Source organism: Amblyraja radiata, chromosome 9 (genome assembly GCF_010909765.2).
Source record: "Amblyraja radiata isolate CabotCenter1 chromosome 9, sAmbRad1.1.pri, whole genome shotgun sequence".
Classification (NCBI taxonomy): domain Eukaryota; kingdom Metazoa; phylum Chordata; class Chondrichthyes; order Rajiformes; family Rajidae; genus Amblyraja; species Amblyraja radiata.
In genome coordinates, this window is record NC_045964.1 from 36,258,383 (window position 1) to 36,274,255 (window position 15,873).

Consider the following 15,873-nt stretch of genomic DNA (forward strand, 5'->3'; position numbering starts at 1 on the left):
TGTATGAATTGGGTAAACTGTTATCATTTCAACAATTAAAATTAAAATTTAAATTGAAGGATAATCAATATTTTAAATATATACAGGTATGTGACTTTATGAAGAAATATACACATAGATTTCAAACTATATTTTTAGACCCTTTAGAAGAAGCAATGAATATTAAGGCTGATTCACAAAATTAATATCATACTTTTATAATAATATATTATATAGAGAATCACCCTCAACAGAAGCACTAAGGGAAGATTGGGAACATGAGCTAATGATAAAGATCTCGAAGGATAGATGGGAAAAGTATTTGATGAATACACATAACTGTTCTATTAATACAAGACATAATTTAATTCAATTCAAATTATTACATAGACTATATTATTCAAAAACGAGGTTGAATAAATTTTATCCAAACGTCTCTCCCAGATGCGATAAATGTTTGTTTCAAAACGCTAATATAACACATTCATTTGTAGGATGTACAAAGTTGAATACATTTTGGAGTGATATATTTGATATATTTACAAAGCTCTTCAAGTCAAGAATAGAACCCAAAATGGAATGGATTATATTTGGAATAATAGGAGAAGATACCAATTTAAATAAAGACCAAAAAGTTTTTTTTAATTATGGGTTAATAATTGGAAAGAAATTGATACTTAAATTTTGGAAAAATACAGCCATACCAACTGTTAAAATGTGGATTAGGAATATGATGGACATAGCACGCCTTGAAGAAATGAGACTCCGACTAATAGATAAATATGACCAATTCTTAAGGAGTTGGTCTCCTTTCATCGACTTTTTGGAATCATGTGATGCAGCGGTACCATAAGGATTGCTGATTTCAGTTCATGACGTGGATAGATCTACATCTCCGAATATAGATTTGAAAAATTCTCTTTTAAGGGGCCTTCTCTTCTATTTCTACTTTCCACCTTTTCTTTTTTATTTTATTTTTTTATTTTTTATATACACACTTCACATTTTTCTACTTTCTACCATCTATTTTTCCACTCTTTCCCCTTTCTATTGTTTTCTTTTTCTTGTCTTGCTTACTTCCTTCTCATAACATAAAACTAGAGGTTGTACATAGAATGGATTACGGTATGAAATAGTTGGCACCTAAAATTAGGTGCCACTGTATTGTTTTGTATTGTATTAACTTCTAATAAAATAAACAAATTAAAAAAAAAAATTAAAAAAAAAAACGATGGTGCAGCGGTAGAGTTGCTGCCTTACAGCGAATGCAGCGCTGGAGACCCGGGTTCGATCCCGTCTACGGGAGCTGTCTGTAGGGTGTTTGCACGTTCTCCCCGTGACCTGCATGGGTTTTCTCCGAGATCTTCGGTTTCCTCCCACACTCCAAAGACGTACAGGTTTGTAGGTTAATTGGCTTGGTAAATGTAAAAATTGTCCCTAGCGGGTGTAGGATAGTTAATGTGTGGCGATCGCTGGTCGGCGCAGACCCGGTAGGCCGAAGGGCCTGTTTCCGCGATGTATCTCTAAACTAAACTAAACCTTTGGAAACTTTTATTGCTGTTTATCAACATGAGGACCAAAGTTGTGCCAATGAAAGTCAAAGAAGCCATTATGATACTGAGAACCAAGAATAAAACTGTTAAGAGACATCAGCCAAACCTTAGGCTTACCAAAATCAACTGTTTGGAACATCATTAAGAAGCGAGCACTGGTGAGCTTACTAATCGTAAAGGAACTGGTAGGCCAAGGAAGACCTCCCAGCTGATGACAGAAGAATTCTCTCTATAATAAAGAAATATATCCCCAAACACCTGTCCGACAGATCAGAAACACTCTTCAGGAGTCAGGTGTGGATTTGTCAATGACCACTGTCCGCAGAAGACTTCATGAACCAAAATACAGAGACTACACTGCAAGATGCAAACCACTGGTTAGCCACATAAATAGGACGGCCGGGTTACAGTTTGCCAATAAGTACTTAAAAGAGCAACCACAGTTCTGGAAAAAGGTCTTGGGACAGATGAGACAAAGATTAAATTGTATCAGAGTGATGGCAAGAGCAAAGTATGGAGGAGAGAAGGAACTGCCCGAGATCCAAAGCATACCAACTCATCTGTGAAACACGGTGGTGGGGGTGTTATGGCCTAGGCTAGTATGGCTGCTGAAGGTACTGGCTCACTTATCTTTATTGATGATACAAATGCTGATGGTAACATCAGAATGAATTCTGAAGTGTATAAACACATAATTTCTGCTCAAGTTCAAACAAATACCTCAAAACTCATTGGCCGGCGGCCAGCAAGACAATGATCCTAAACATACTGCTAAAGCAACAAAGGAGTTTTTCAAAGCTAAAAAATGGTAAATTCTCGAGTGGCCAAGTCAATCACCCGATCAGTCATTTGATCTGAACCCAATAGCCTTTTATATGCTGAAGAGAAAATTGAAGGGGACTAGCCCCCAAAACAAGCACAAGCTAAAGATGGCTGCAATACAGGCCTGGCAGAGCATCGCTAGAGAAGACACCCAACAACTGGTGATGTCCATGAATCGCAGACTTCAAGCAGTCATTCCATGCAAAGGATAAGCAACAAAATACTACTACTTTCATTTACAGAACATTGCTGTGTCCCAAACATATGGTGCCTTGAAATGGGTGGGACTATGTATAAACACTGCTGTAATTTCTGCATGGTGAAACCAAAATGTATAAAAATGGCCTTTAGTAAAATCTGACAATGTGCGATTTTTTTCTATTACAAATCTGAAATTGTGGAGAACAGAGGCAAATAAATAAATGACGGGTCTTTATCCCAAACATTATGGAGGGCATTGTAGAACCAAACCATCTACATGAAAGCATATTTTGTAATCCTCAGGAATTTTTTTGCTAAATTTGCATCATTTATTTGTCTCATAAATTAATACATCAGCATAACAATGTTGGCATTGAATAATTATTGGTCAATGCCGACAGTTAAACTCTCAACATTTCTCATATGCCTCATCAAGCACATGTCAGTTGGTACCAATAAATATCCTTTAAACTTTCGTTTGCAAGCAGACAAATATGTTAGATTCTTTTAAATACTTGAAAACTGTGGCAAGTCTCCAACAAACATGTTTGTATCTGAAAATGTCAAACATTCTTTGCAAGTGACTCAGAAGACCTGAATACATACCATCTTTCTCACTGGCTTGATCGTCACTTTTTTTCTTGTCATCTTTCTTCTTCTTGTCTTTGTGTTCTTTTTTTATATCATCCGAGTCCCCTTTCAAGCAAAAACATTTCTAATTTAATAACTTACAATACTTAAAACACTTGAAATGATAAAACTCAAAGGCTAAACTGCAACAAAGGAACCTGTTCATTGATTGCTTTGGCAACCTTAAGTATCTTGTGTTATAGAGCTCCGAATCCAAAATGCAACTAGAAATTTCAGAGAATAGTACGGCACCAGAATAAGGACTTTAGGACAACAATGTTTGCATCAAACACTATGCCAAATTAAACAAACCTGCAGAAAAAAGGAACTGCACATGCGGGTTTACCAAGAAAAGGCACAAAATGCTGGAGTAACTCAGCGGGTCCGGCAGTATTCCTAGGGAACATAGATAGATGGCATTTCGAGTCAGGACCTTTCTTCAGACCAATTGTCCCAAGATGCAAGTGATCCATACCCCTCCATTCTCTTCATATCCATGTGTCATTCCAAAAGCTTATTAATTGCCTCTATCTTATCTGCGACCACCACCACTCTTGGCAGCACATTCCAGGCACTGTGTGAATAGCCTGCACTGCACATGCCCCTTAAACATATTCTCTATCACATTAAAGCTATGCCCTCTAGTCTTAGACATTTTCACGATGGGAAAATGGTTCTGACTATCTACCCTAACTCTCATAATTTGATATACTTTTATTTGGTCTCCTGTCAACATCCGATACTCCAGATAAAACAATCCAAATTTGTCCTTTTAGCTAATCAATCCAGGCAGCATCCCAGTAAACTCATTCTGCACCCTCTCCAACGCCTCTACATCCTTCCTGTAATGGGGTGATCAGAACGGCACACAATACCTTTCCAAAATCCTACAAAGCTGCATCATGACTTCCTGATTATTACACTCAATGCTCCGACCGTTGAAGGCAAGCATACCATGCACCTTCTTTACTGCTATCTACATGATGCTAATTTCAGGGAGCAAAAACACAGATAACAACATTTTAAAACTGATTTTCATTATACTAGAAATAGAATAATTTTTAGAATGCATTAAATTAAATTTGCACCTTGGTATCACATTAAAGCATACTAGAAGCACATCAAAGATGGCGAGGGGGCTTGGTAAGGTGGGAGGAGAAAGTAATAAACACTGATCATTGCTGGAATACCAATGACAAGTACTGCATTGCACAATGTTAATTACATGCATACAGACTTACATAGTTCGTAAGATGTTTCATCACATTCACAACATAATTCAAAGCCCTCTGAACCTTGCTATTTGACTGGGTATATTTTTGAAGGCACATCTGCCATTTTGTAAATCAATAGCTAGATCATTTTGGCTAATTCTTTCCCTCAATTATAAAGATAATACATGCTAAAAGTGTTATTTCAAGCAAGCTCGCCATAGAATGACAAATGCCGAATTGATACACAAGCACGATCCACCATATTAAGGAAGGGCAGCAAACCCATTCAAATTTTCTTTAACAGGGCACAGGAAAACTTTAGCACTGCAGTTGAGAGCGAGTGCTTTGGTGTAAGGCAACATCAAATTTGTGTTTGTGTTTTGGGGTAACTAGCAGAAAATTAATCTTCAAAAGTTACATAGATACATAGAAAATAGGTGCAGGAGTAGGCCATTCGGCCCTTCGAGCCTGCACCGCCATTCAATATGATCATGGCTGATCATCCAGCTCAGTATCCCGTACCTGCCTTCTCTCCATACCCCCTGATCCCTTTAGCCACAAGGGCCACATCTAACTCCCTCTTAAATATAGCCAATGAACTGGCCTCAACTACCCTCTGTGGCAGAGTTCCAGAGATTCACCACTCTCTGTGTGAAAAATGTTTTACTCATCTCGGTCTTAAAGGATTTCCCCCTTATCCTTAAGCTGTGACCCCTTATCCTGGACTTCCCCAACATCGGGAACAATCTTCCTGCATCTAGCCTGTCCAACCCCTTAAGAATTTTGTAAGTTTCTATAAGATCCCCCCTCAATCTCCTAAATTCTAGCGAGTATAAGCCGAGTCTATCCAGTCTTTCTTCATATGAAAGTCCTGACATCCCAGGAATCAGTCTGGTGAACCTTCTCTGCACTCCCTCTATGGCAATAATGTCCTTCCTCAGATTTGGAGACCAAAACTTGTCGCAATACTCCAGGTGTGGTCTCACCAAGACCCTGTACAACTGATACAAAAAAATGACTTACTCCAAAACTAATTTTTCAAACAAACTTTTAAACTGTTCTTGGTTTATTTTTATTAGTTAATAACCAAGGTAACCAATAAAATAATTTTACAAAGTTTATTTAACCCCTTTCAACAGGATAAATTGGACCTATATTATAAACTTAAAGCATTCAACCAGAGTTCCAGTAAATATTCTGCAAAGCTCTAAGTATCTCATCATCCTGGCAATCCATAAATGGTCAGGTACCCTTGGTTTCCTATTTGGCTTCCAAAGGACAGCATCTAAAAGGAAGTGCTACCCTTTGGAAACCATTTTATTAATATATGAATATTCTATTGGTCAACCGAGCGAAAAAGTGCAATTGCAATGGGGTCTTGAGAAAATCTCTCAATTCCATACAAGTATAGTTTCTAATGTTAAACACAAGGACTTAACCCAAGAGTCGATTTGAAATTTAAATCTGTTCATTGAATTATTAAAATATTACCAACCCAATGGTGGCTTCAGGAATTTGCGCTCAATTCCCTGTTCCAACTGAAACAAAGCAACAGCCAGGTAGCGCACCACAGTTATTACTTGTCGGGAAGAATTAGGACTGGTAGAACTTCTTGTTTCAATCTTGGGTTCCAAAGGCCTGTAACAAACAAAATTACTGTCAATGCCACATTAAAGAGCTATAGAGTACAAAAATACTTTGCCATCAATGCACCTTGGGCAAATTATTTGAATTGACATCATAGCATTAAACCCTCCAACATGCTGTGCGGTTGACTATGACCTACTCTAATTGCACAAGTACTGGGTGTGACTATTTGCCTATTGGGAGTGATCACAGTTAAGACTCCAATTTTATTGCAGGATAAAATGTTAGGACCGTGGAGAGTGTTGTATAACAGAGACCGAAGGCTACATGTACTTAGCTCCCTGAAAGAGGCAACACTATTGCGGTGAAGGCAACATTTGGCATGTTTTCCTTCATCAGTCAGGGCAGCAGCATTGAAGTTGGGACGTCATGTTGTAATTGTACAGGTCATTGGTTAGATCACACTCGGAGTATGGCATGCAGTTCAGATCACCCAGTGAGGGGAAGAATGTCATTAAATTGAAGAGTACAGAAAAGATTCACAATGATGCCACTGGGACTGGTTGGTATGAGTTATAATGAGAGGTTGGGTTGTCTGAGACTTTTATCCCTGGAGCATAGGCAGTTGAAGGATGGACCTTAGGGGTATGTAAAAGCACGATGGACAAAGATAAGATGAATATGCAGTTTTGTTCTTCCAGAGAGGAGAAAAGCAAAATCAAATACTGGAAGGTATACATTTAAGGTGAGAGAAGAACAATTTAAAGGGGACCTGCCGGGTAATTTTCTCCACATAGGGCATTGGATATTTGGAATGAGCTGCAGAGGAACCTGTAGACAGGTACAGTGCATTCAGTAACTATTCAGACCCCTTCACTTTTTCCACATTCTGTTATGTTGCAACCTTATTTTAAAATGGATTAAATTTTTTTTTAAATCATCAACCTACACACAATACCCCAGAATGAAGAACCAAAAACAGGTGTTTAGAAATGCCTACAAAGTAATTAAAAATAAATAACTGAAATATCACTTTTATGTAAGTATTCAGACGCTTTGTTATGACACTCAAAATTGAGCTTAGGTTCAACCTGCGGCACATGAGGGGGGGGGAAAAGAGTGGAAGGGCAATAGTAATAGGGGATTCAATTGTCAGGGGAATAGATAGGCGTTTCTGTGGCCGCAAACAAGACTCCAGGATGGTATGTTGCCTCCCTGGTGCAAGGATCAGGGATGTCACTGAACGGCTGCAGAACATTCTGGAGGGGGAGGGTGAACAGCCAGTTGTCGTGGCACCAACGATATAGGTTAAAAAAGGGATGAGGTCCTACAAGATGAATTTAGGGAGCTAGGAGATAAACTTAAAAGTAGGACCTCAAAGGTAATAATCTCTGGATTACTACCAGTACCACGGGCCAGTCAGAGTAGAAAAAGGAGGATATTGCAGATGAATACGTGGCTTGAAAAATGGTGCAAGGGGGAGGGATTCAAATTTTTAGGGCATTGGAACCAGTTCTGGGGGAGGTGGGACCAGTACAAACAGGACGGTCTGCACCTGGGCTGGAATGGAACCAATGTCCTTGGGGGAGTGTTTGCTAGTGCTGTCGGGGAGGATTTAAACTAATGTGGCAGGGGGATGGGTACAAGAGCAGAGAGGCAGGGGGGTGTAAAATGAGAGTAGAAGCAATAGGTAGCAAGGTGAAAAGTAAAAGTGGCAGGCAGACAAAACCAGGGCAAAAATCAAAAAGGGCCACTTTTCAACATAATTGTATAAGGGGTAAGAGCGTTGTAAAAACAAGCCTGAAGGCTGTGTCTCAATGCAAGGAGTATTCGTGATAAGGTGGATGAGTTGAGCATGCAGATAGCCATTAATGATTATGATATAGTTGGGATCACGGAGACATGGCTCCAGGGTGACCAAGGCTGGGAGCTGAACATCCAGGGATATTCAATATTCAGGAGGGATAGAGAGAAAGGAAAAGGAGGTGGGGTAGCGTTGCTGGTTAGAGAGGAGATTAACGCAATGGAAAGGAAGGACATTAGTTTGGAGGATGTGGAATCGGTATGGGTAGAGCTGCGATACACTAAGGGGCAGAAAACGCTGGTGGGTGTTGTGTACAGGCCACCTAACAGTAGTAGTGAAGTTGGAGATGGTATCAAACAGGAAATTAGAAATGCGTGCGACAAAGGCAAAACAGTTATAATGGGTGACTTCAATCTACATATAGATTGGGTGAATCAAATTGGCAGGGGTGCTGAGGAAGAGGATTTCTTGGAATGTATGCGGGATAGGTATCAACAAGTAGCGGAACCAACGAGAGAGCAGGCTATTTTAGACTGGGTATTGAGTAATGAGGAAGGGTTAGTTAGCAGTCTTGTTGTACGTGCCCACTTGGGCAAGAGTGACCATAATATGGTTGAGTTCTTCATTAGGATGGAGAGTGACATTGTTAATTCAGAAACAATGGTTCTGAACTTAAAGAAAGGTAACTTTGAGGGTATGAGACGTGAATTGGCCAAGATTGACTGGCAATTAATTCTAAAAGGGTTGACGGTGGATATGCAATGGAAGACATTTAAAGACTGCATGGATGAACTACAAAAATTGTTCATCCCAGTTTGGCAAAAGAATAAATCAGGGAAGGTAGTGCATCTGTGGATAACAAGGGAAATCAGGAATAGTATCAAAGCGAAGGATGATGCGTACAAATTAGCCAGAAAAAGCAGCATACCAGAGGACTGGGAGAAATTCAGAAACCAGCAGAGGAGGACAAAGGGCTTAATTAGGAAAGGAAAAATAGATTATGAAAGAAAACTGGCAGGGAACATAAAAACTGACTGCAAAAGTTTTTATAGATATGTGAAAAGAAAGAGACTAGTTAAAACAAATGTGGGTCCCTTGCAGTCAGAAACAGGTGAGTTGATCATGGGGAACAAGGATATGGCGGACCAATTGAATAACTACTTTGGTTCCGTCTTCACTAAGGAAGACATAAATAATTTGCCGGAAATAGCAGGGGACCGCGGGTCAAAGGAGTTGGAGGAATTGAGTGAAATCCAGGTTAGTCGGGAAGTGGTGTTGGGTAAATTGAATGGATTAAAGGCCGATAAATCCCCAGGGCCAGATAGGCTGCATCCCAGAGTACTTAAGGAAGTAGCTCCAGAAATAGTGGATGCATTAGTAATAATCTTTCAAAACTCTTTAGATTCTGGAGCAGTTCCGGAGGATTGGCGGGTAGCAAACGTAACCCCACTTTTTAAGAAGGGAGGGAGAGAGAAAAAGGGGAATTACAGACCAGTTAGTCTAACATCGGTAGTGGGGAAACTGCTAGAGTCAGTTATTAAAGATGGGATAGCAGCACATTTGGAAAGTGGTGAAATCATTGGACAAAGTCAGCATGGATTTACGAAAGGTAAATCATGTCTGACGAATCTTATAGAATTTTTCGAGGATGTAACTAGTAGCGTGGATAGGGGAGAACCAGTGGATGTGGTGTATCTAGACTTCCAGAAGGCTTTCGACAAGGTCCCACATAAGAGATTAGTATACAAACTTAAAGCACATGGTATTGGGGGTTCGGTATTGATGTGGATAGAGAACTGGCTGGCAAACAGGAAGCAAAGAGTAGGAGTGGAGTAAACGGGTCCTTTTCACAATGGCGGGCAGTGACTAGTGGGGTACCGCAAGGCTCAGTGCTGGGACCCCAGCTATTTACAATATATATTAATGATCTGGGTGAGAGAATTGAAGGCAATATCTCCAAGTTTGCGGATGACACTAAGCTGGGGGGCAGTGTTAGCTGTGAGGAGGATGCTAGGAGACTGCAAGGTGACTTGGATAGGCTGGGTGAGTGGGCAAATGTTTGGCAGATGCAGTATAATGTGGACAAATGTGAGGTTATCCATTTTGGTGGCAAAAACAGGAAAGCAGACTATTATCTAAATGGTGGCCGATTAGGAAAAGGGGAGATGCAGCGAGACCTGGGTGTCATGGTACACCAGTCATTGAAAGTAGTCATGCAGGTGCAGCAGGCAGTGAAGAAAGCGAATGGTATGTTAGCTTTCATAGCAAAAGGATTTGAGTATAGGAGCAGGGAGGTTCTACTGCAGTTGTACAGGGTCTTGGTGAGACCACACCTGGAGTATTGCGTACAGTTTTGGTCTCCAAATCTGAGGAAGGACATTATTGCCATAGAGGGAGTGCAGAGAAGGTTCACCAGACTGATTCCTGGGATGTCAGGACTGTCTTATGAAGAAAGACTGGATAGACTTGGTTTATACTCTCTAGAATTTAGGAGATTGAGAGGGGATCTTATAGAAACTTACAAAATTCTTAAGGGGTTGGACAGGCTAGATGCAGGAAGATTGTTCCCGATGTTGGGGAAGTCCAGGACAAGGGGTCACACCTTAAGGATAAGGGGGAAATCCTTTAAAACCGAGATGAGAAAAACTTTTTTCACACAGAGTGGTGAATCTCTGGAACTCTCTGCCACAGAGGGTAGTTGAGGCCAGTTCATTGGCTATATTTAAGAGGGAGTTAGATGTGGCCCTTGTGGCTAAGGGGATCAGAGGGTATGGAGAGAAGGCAGGTACGGGATACTGAGTTGGATGATCAGCCATGATCATATTGAATGGCGGTGCAGGCTCGAAGGGCCGAATGGCCTACTCCTGCACCTAATTTCTATGTTTCTATGTAACCTGTTTCCATTGATTATCCTTGAGATGTTTCTACAACTTGATTGGACCCCACCAGTGGTAAATTAAATTGATTGGACATGATTTGGAAAGGTACACACCTACCTATATAAGGTTCCACAGTTGACAGTGCATGTCAGAGCAAAAACCAAGCCATGAAGACGAAGGAATTGTCCGTAGACCTCCAAGAGAGGATTGTGTCGAGACACAGCTCTGGGGAAGGGTATAAAACAATTTCTACAGCATTGCGAGTCCCAAAGAGCACAGTGGCCTCCGTCATTCTTAAATGGAAGAACTTTGGAACCACCAGGACTCTTCATAGAGCTGGTTGCCCGGCCAAACCGAGCAATCGGGGGAGAAGGGCCTTGGTCAGGGAGGTGACCAAGAACCCGATGGTCATTCTGGCAGAGCTCCAGTTTGTCTGTGGAGACGGAAGAACCTTCCACAAGGACAACTATATCTGCAGCACTCCACCAATCAGGTCTTTATGGTAGAGTGGCCTGACGGAAGCCACTCCTCAGTAAAAGGCACATGACAGCCCGTTTGGAGTTTGCCAAAAGGCATGAGAAACAAGATTCTCTGGTCTGATGAACTCATTGGCCTGAATGCCAAGTGTCATGTCTGGAGGAAACCAGGCACCGCTCATCACCTGGCCAATATCATACCTATGGTGAAGCATGGTGTGGCAGCATCATGCTGTGGGGATGTTTTTCAGTGGCAGGAACTGGGAGACTAGTCAGGATCGAGGGAAAGATGAAGGAGCAAAGTAGAGAGAGATCTTTGATGAAAACCTGCTCCAGAGTGTTCTGGACCTCAGACTGGGGCAGAGGTTCACCTTCCAACAGGACAACGACCCTAAGCACACAGCCAAGACAACACAGGAGTGGCATCGGGGCAAGTCTGTGAATGTCCTTGAGTGGCCCAGCCAAAGCCTGGACTTGAACCCGATCTAACATCTCCGGAGGGACCTGAAAATAGCTGTGCATCGACGTTCCCCATCCAACCTGACAGAGCTTGAGAGGATCTGCAGAGAAGAATGGGAGAAATCACCCAAATACAGATGTGCCAAGCTTGCAGCGTCATACCCAAGAAGACTTGAGGCTGTAATCGCTGCCAAAGGTGCCTCAACAAAGTACTGAGTAAAGGGTCTGAATACGTATGTAAATGTGATATTTCAGTTATTTCCTTTTCATTACTTTTCAAAAATTTCTAAACACCTGTTTTCGCTTTATTACGGTGTATTGTGTGTAGATTGATGATAACAAAATGAATTTTAAAATAAGGCTGTAACGTAACAAAATGTCAAAAAAGTGAAGGGGTCTGAATACATTGTATAATTACAATGTTTAAAACACATTTAATCAGGTTCATGCATAGGAAAGGTTCAGAGGGATATGGGACCAGTTTAGATGGCACTTGGTTGGCCTGGACGAGTTGGGCTCTATAATTCGGCAGTGAATCCCAAATTTACTGGAATCTAATGGTATTTCCTGAAATTTTCAAAAATGCTTCGTGCGTGCTATTCATTATTGTTTTTCTTTCGCGGGCACACGTTAACACAGCAATCAAACTTAGACAATGAACAGTTAGCCCCTAATTAGCCTCAAACTAAACTACCTGGTTGTGATGGCTCCCTCCATCTCCCCACCCCTCCCTCATCTCTTTCCACTCCCCCTCTCCCCTCTCTCTCTCTTCCCCTCTACCCCCTCCTTTCTCTCCCCTCCCTCCCTCAGAGCGTTGGAGGGCCCGTGGCGGGGGCCCAGCCGGAGCGGCGCCTGGTTTTGGGTCCTGGCCACTGCCAGGACTCGGTTCATAGTCAGTTGTTCCTGCTCCCGCCCGGCGACGGGAGAACGGTCTCCCCGGACCCGCTCCCTGGACGCCAGGATGACCGGCGGCGAGGCTCCGACGCCGCAGATGGGGGTGATGGACCGGGTGGGCAGACACGGCAGCCCCGGAGAAGCGGGCACTCCTTTTTTTCCCTAATCATCGCGCGGGCCGGATTGGACCCCTTCACGGGTAATTTGAAACCCCCGATATAAAACAAGCGTGGACCCGTTGGGTCCGACTCTTCCTCCCCCAACGCAATATTCCACGGCCCCACTCACCCAGACACGAGGTGATGTAATGAAAATGGTGATCTGATCCCGCCCAGGCCCACTGCGCACGCGCGGGGAGACACCATCATTTAGCGTCCCTACCGTGTAACCAGCGCCATTTTCAATTGTGACGTGGCTCCCCCAACTGCGCAGGCATGGATGGTCGTAAATATTCTTCCCCCCCCCCAAATCATCCTGTGTGCCGGATGCGGAAATTCCCCGAAATTATTTTATTTCCCTAAAATGACCCAAAGACAAACAGAATTTCCCGAATTTCGGGTAATTTCCTTCAAAGTGGAAACACTGCAATTCGGACTCAACAAGGATTTGTTAGAATTCCCAGTGCTCGGAGAGTGCAGGAATCAAAACTGCAGCTATGAAAACAGAAAATATTTGAATGTTCAGCACATCAGCACAGAGTGAAACAAAGTGTGTTTTTTAGTTTGAGGGCCCTTCGTCAGAACTGGTAAAAGTTATGCACGTTCATGTTTGAACTTTCTTACAAGGTAGGGAAGGAATAAGGATAACATCAGGAAAAGGGTGCAAGACTAGAAGATGTAGGGTAATCAATGGCTGCTAGTCTCCATTTCAAACAAGAGGTCAGAGAAGTTAAAAATAAACTGATGGAATTGAACAAGAACACCTAAGCAGCTGGAAATTAAAACTAATACTTGGAAAGCAGCTTAGACAATATCTGTGGAGAGAGAGAAACTGTTAATACATTAAAATTAAAAAGATAAATTGTAGATGTTGAAAATCTGAAACAAAAACTTAGTAATAGAAGCGATAGGAGCTACACAGGGTTCTTCCGGTTAACACGCCCTTCAGGTTCAACCTTCGTGACATTTTATCAGGTTAAGCCTGTAACTTATTAACATCTCAGGAGCACGTAGGCAGCAGTTTTCATTTTGCAAACCTATGCCAATTCTGTTAGATAGGCAAGGCCTGGTCCCAGACAATGATGTAATTTGCTAATGATTAGGTGACTTGCTTGAGCCAATAATAGTATGGAGATTTGCCACAGAATAGCTTGAGAAAACCCACATCAAAATATGTTTAGATACAGCACAAGCATAAACTATATCAATATACCAATTAAAAAAACAGCCCAATTTTTCATCCCATCAAAACTTAGAACACTCAGCTAAATTTCTGTTCATATATTTACAAAATAAAAATTAGTTATACCCAGCTTTGGTGTTATATCCATCGGTCCTGCCATCAAGCTCCATGGATTCCTCCCTTTCAATTTTAATATCTCCATTTTCCTTCACATCATTTTCCAGTAACCGAATGCCATTGTGTTTTGGAAGTGCTTTGCCCAATAGTTCATACTGCCCTGTTTCCAGTGCTGCTCTCCATGCACACCGCTCCATCACCTGCTCGTAGGAAAGTTTTATACATGCTTTTTAAACAAATGGTTTGATTCCTACAGTCAGAATTTACACTTTTGGTATAAATTGTGCAATTGGAAATAAATGCATACTCCAAAAAAAACAGTAAAGATGTTAACAGATAAAATTCGCACAACTGCTTACTTTTCTAATTACTTAATGTGGGCTACGATTTTACTTACAGCTATATGTTTAAAGTAAACAAATTTCTATATTTAGTACTCCAATTAATGGGCGTTGTTGGACATTTTTATGACATCTGTTTAATATCTTCACCACATGTATTAAACAACTACGAAGCAAAAGGAGAAAGGTTACACTTTTAGCTTTTTTCTGGAAAAGCTGTTCTAGCTTCAAATTCTCATGAGCGATGTGCTGACATTTGCTTTTTAGAAGTCTTGTATGCATTCAAGCATGCTTTACTTTTTCTTCATAATCTCTTAAAATAACTCATGTCCACACTTTCTCCAATTCTATAACAGTTAATTTTTCGCAGCTGTGTTTCTGATCTAATTTTCAAAACCCATCATAGATGTCCTCTCCATTTTTTGACTGTTCTTTCCTACATTCATTTCTTGTTAGTGCTCCTACCAACTGAACTCCTCCCCATTTTCAATACCAAACAATTTTCCATCTAGCTTTATTATTACTAAAACAATCACCTTGACCAAAAACGCCATCCTTTATCGCTAAGATTTTTTCGCCACCTTACTCACCATTCTCCTCTACTCCAACCCACCATGTTTTGTTCCAATCGGTGAAATATGAGAAAAGTTATGATGGTTTAAAAAAATCGTGAGCAGCAGATTGGTCTTTTTGCCTGTCTGTCACCATGAAGGTGAATAAAATCCCGGAGGTGGGGCTGAGTCAACAAGCCGTGCTGATCGAGTCAGCAAGAGTGGAGTCGGGTAAGCCGCTGTGTGCAGTCGGGCAAGCCGCTGAGTGGTGCCGGGTAAGCCGTGGCCGCAGAGTGGAGTCCCTCCCACCCTCCCCAAACATTCCCCCTTCCCCCTCCTCCCCAAACATTCCCCCTCCTCCCCACACATCCCCCCCTCCCCCCAGAGGAATATTGCATTGGGGAATGGGTTGTGTAGGTGGTTATGCATGCAACCAAATATGTAGCTACCTCATTACCATTTGACACTCCCACCTTAGGTAGTATAACTGTAGTATCTGCATGCACCCTCCCTCTCTAGGTTCCAGTACGTGTGTAGACCAGTTGTGGTCAGTGCTGGGACGTGTGGATGTAGTGTCTTAATAAAGACTTAGTGAAGGACTAAGGACGACGTCTAAAAAACCTTTACATGGTGTCAGAACCGTTTAATCTGCGCCTCTCGTATATCGGGTTTTATTTTGCTTTTTGAGTGTGTATGTAGTGATGGCTTCGTCTTGTCGCAAGCCTTCCCCGTTAGTCTTTGACGCCGACATCGCGGAGCGATGGGACACGTTTGTCATGGACTACACCCATTATGTGAATATTGCACACCGTAATGACCCTGCTGCTGTCAAAGCATCGCTGCTATTGAACCTTGCTGAGCCTGATGCCATGAGGCGGGCTAAGTCGTTTGTGTACAGTCCAGCGGTCCTGGGCGAAGATGACCAGATTACTGAGCCAGCCGAGTCTCCTGACGACCCGGTGTGTCTGTTGAGGAAGTTTACTGAAATTTGTGACCTTCCCTCGAACCGCATTTTGGAGCGGGCT

The 15,873-nt window shown here is 41.9% G+C and overlaps 1 protein-coding gene and 1 long non-coding RNA gene across 3 annotated transcripts in view; both read right to left on the reverse strand.

Moving 5' to 3' along the window:
* baz1a (bromodomain adjacent to zinc finger domain 1A) overlaps positions 1–15,873 on the reverse strand; it is a 108,530-nt gene that overhangs the window by 36,424 nt on the left and 56,233 nt on the right. For both annotated transcript variants that reach the window (XM_033027117.1, XM_033027118.1), the window contains exons 20-22: positions 13,966–14,156; positions 5,895–6,037; positions 3,162–3,251 (exon numbers count right to left, since the gene is read on the reverse strand). In XM_033027117.1, the coding sequence (XP_032883008.1) occupies positions 3,162–3,251; positions 5,895–6,037; positions 13,966–14,156 (424 nt within the window). The remainder of the gene's footprint in view (positions 1–3,161; positions 3,252–5,894; positions 6,038–13,965; positions 14,157–15,873) is intronic.
* On the reverse strand, positions 6,986–10,730 carry LOC116976970. Its single transcript, XR_004413084.1, has 2 exons — positions 10,685–10,730; positions 6,986–7,077 (listed from the first exon to the last, which is right to left on the reverse strand). It is a non-coding gene; the product is annotated as an uncharacterized LOC116976970 (long non-coding RNA).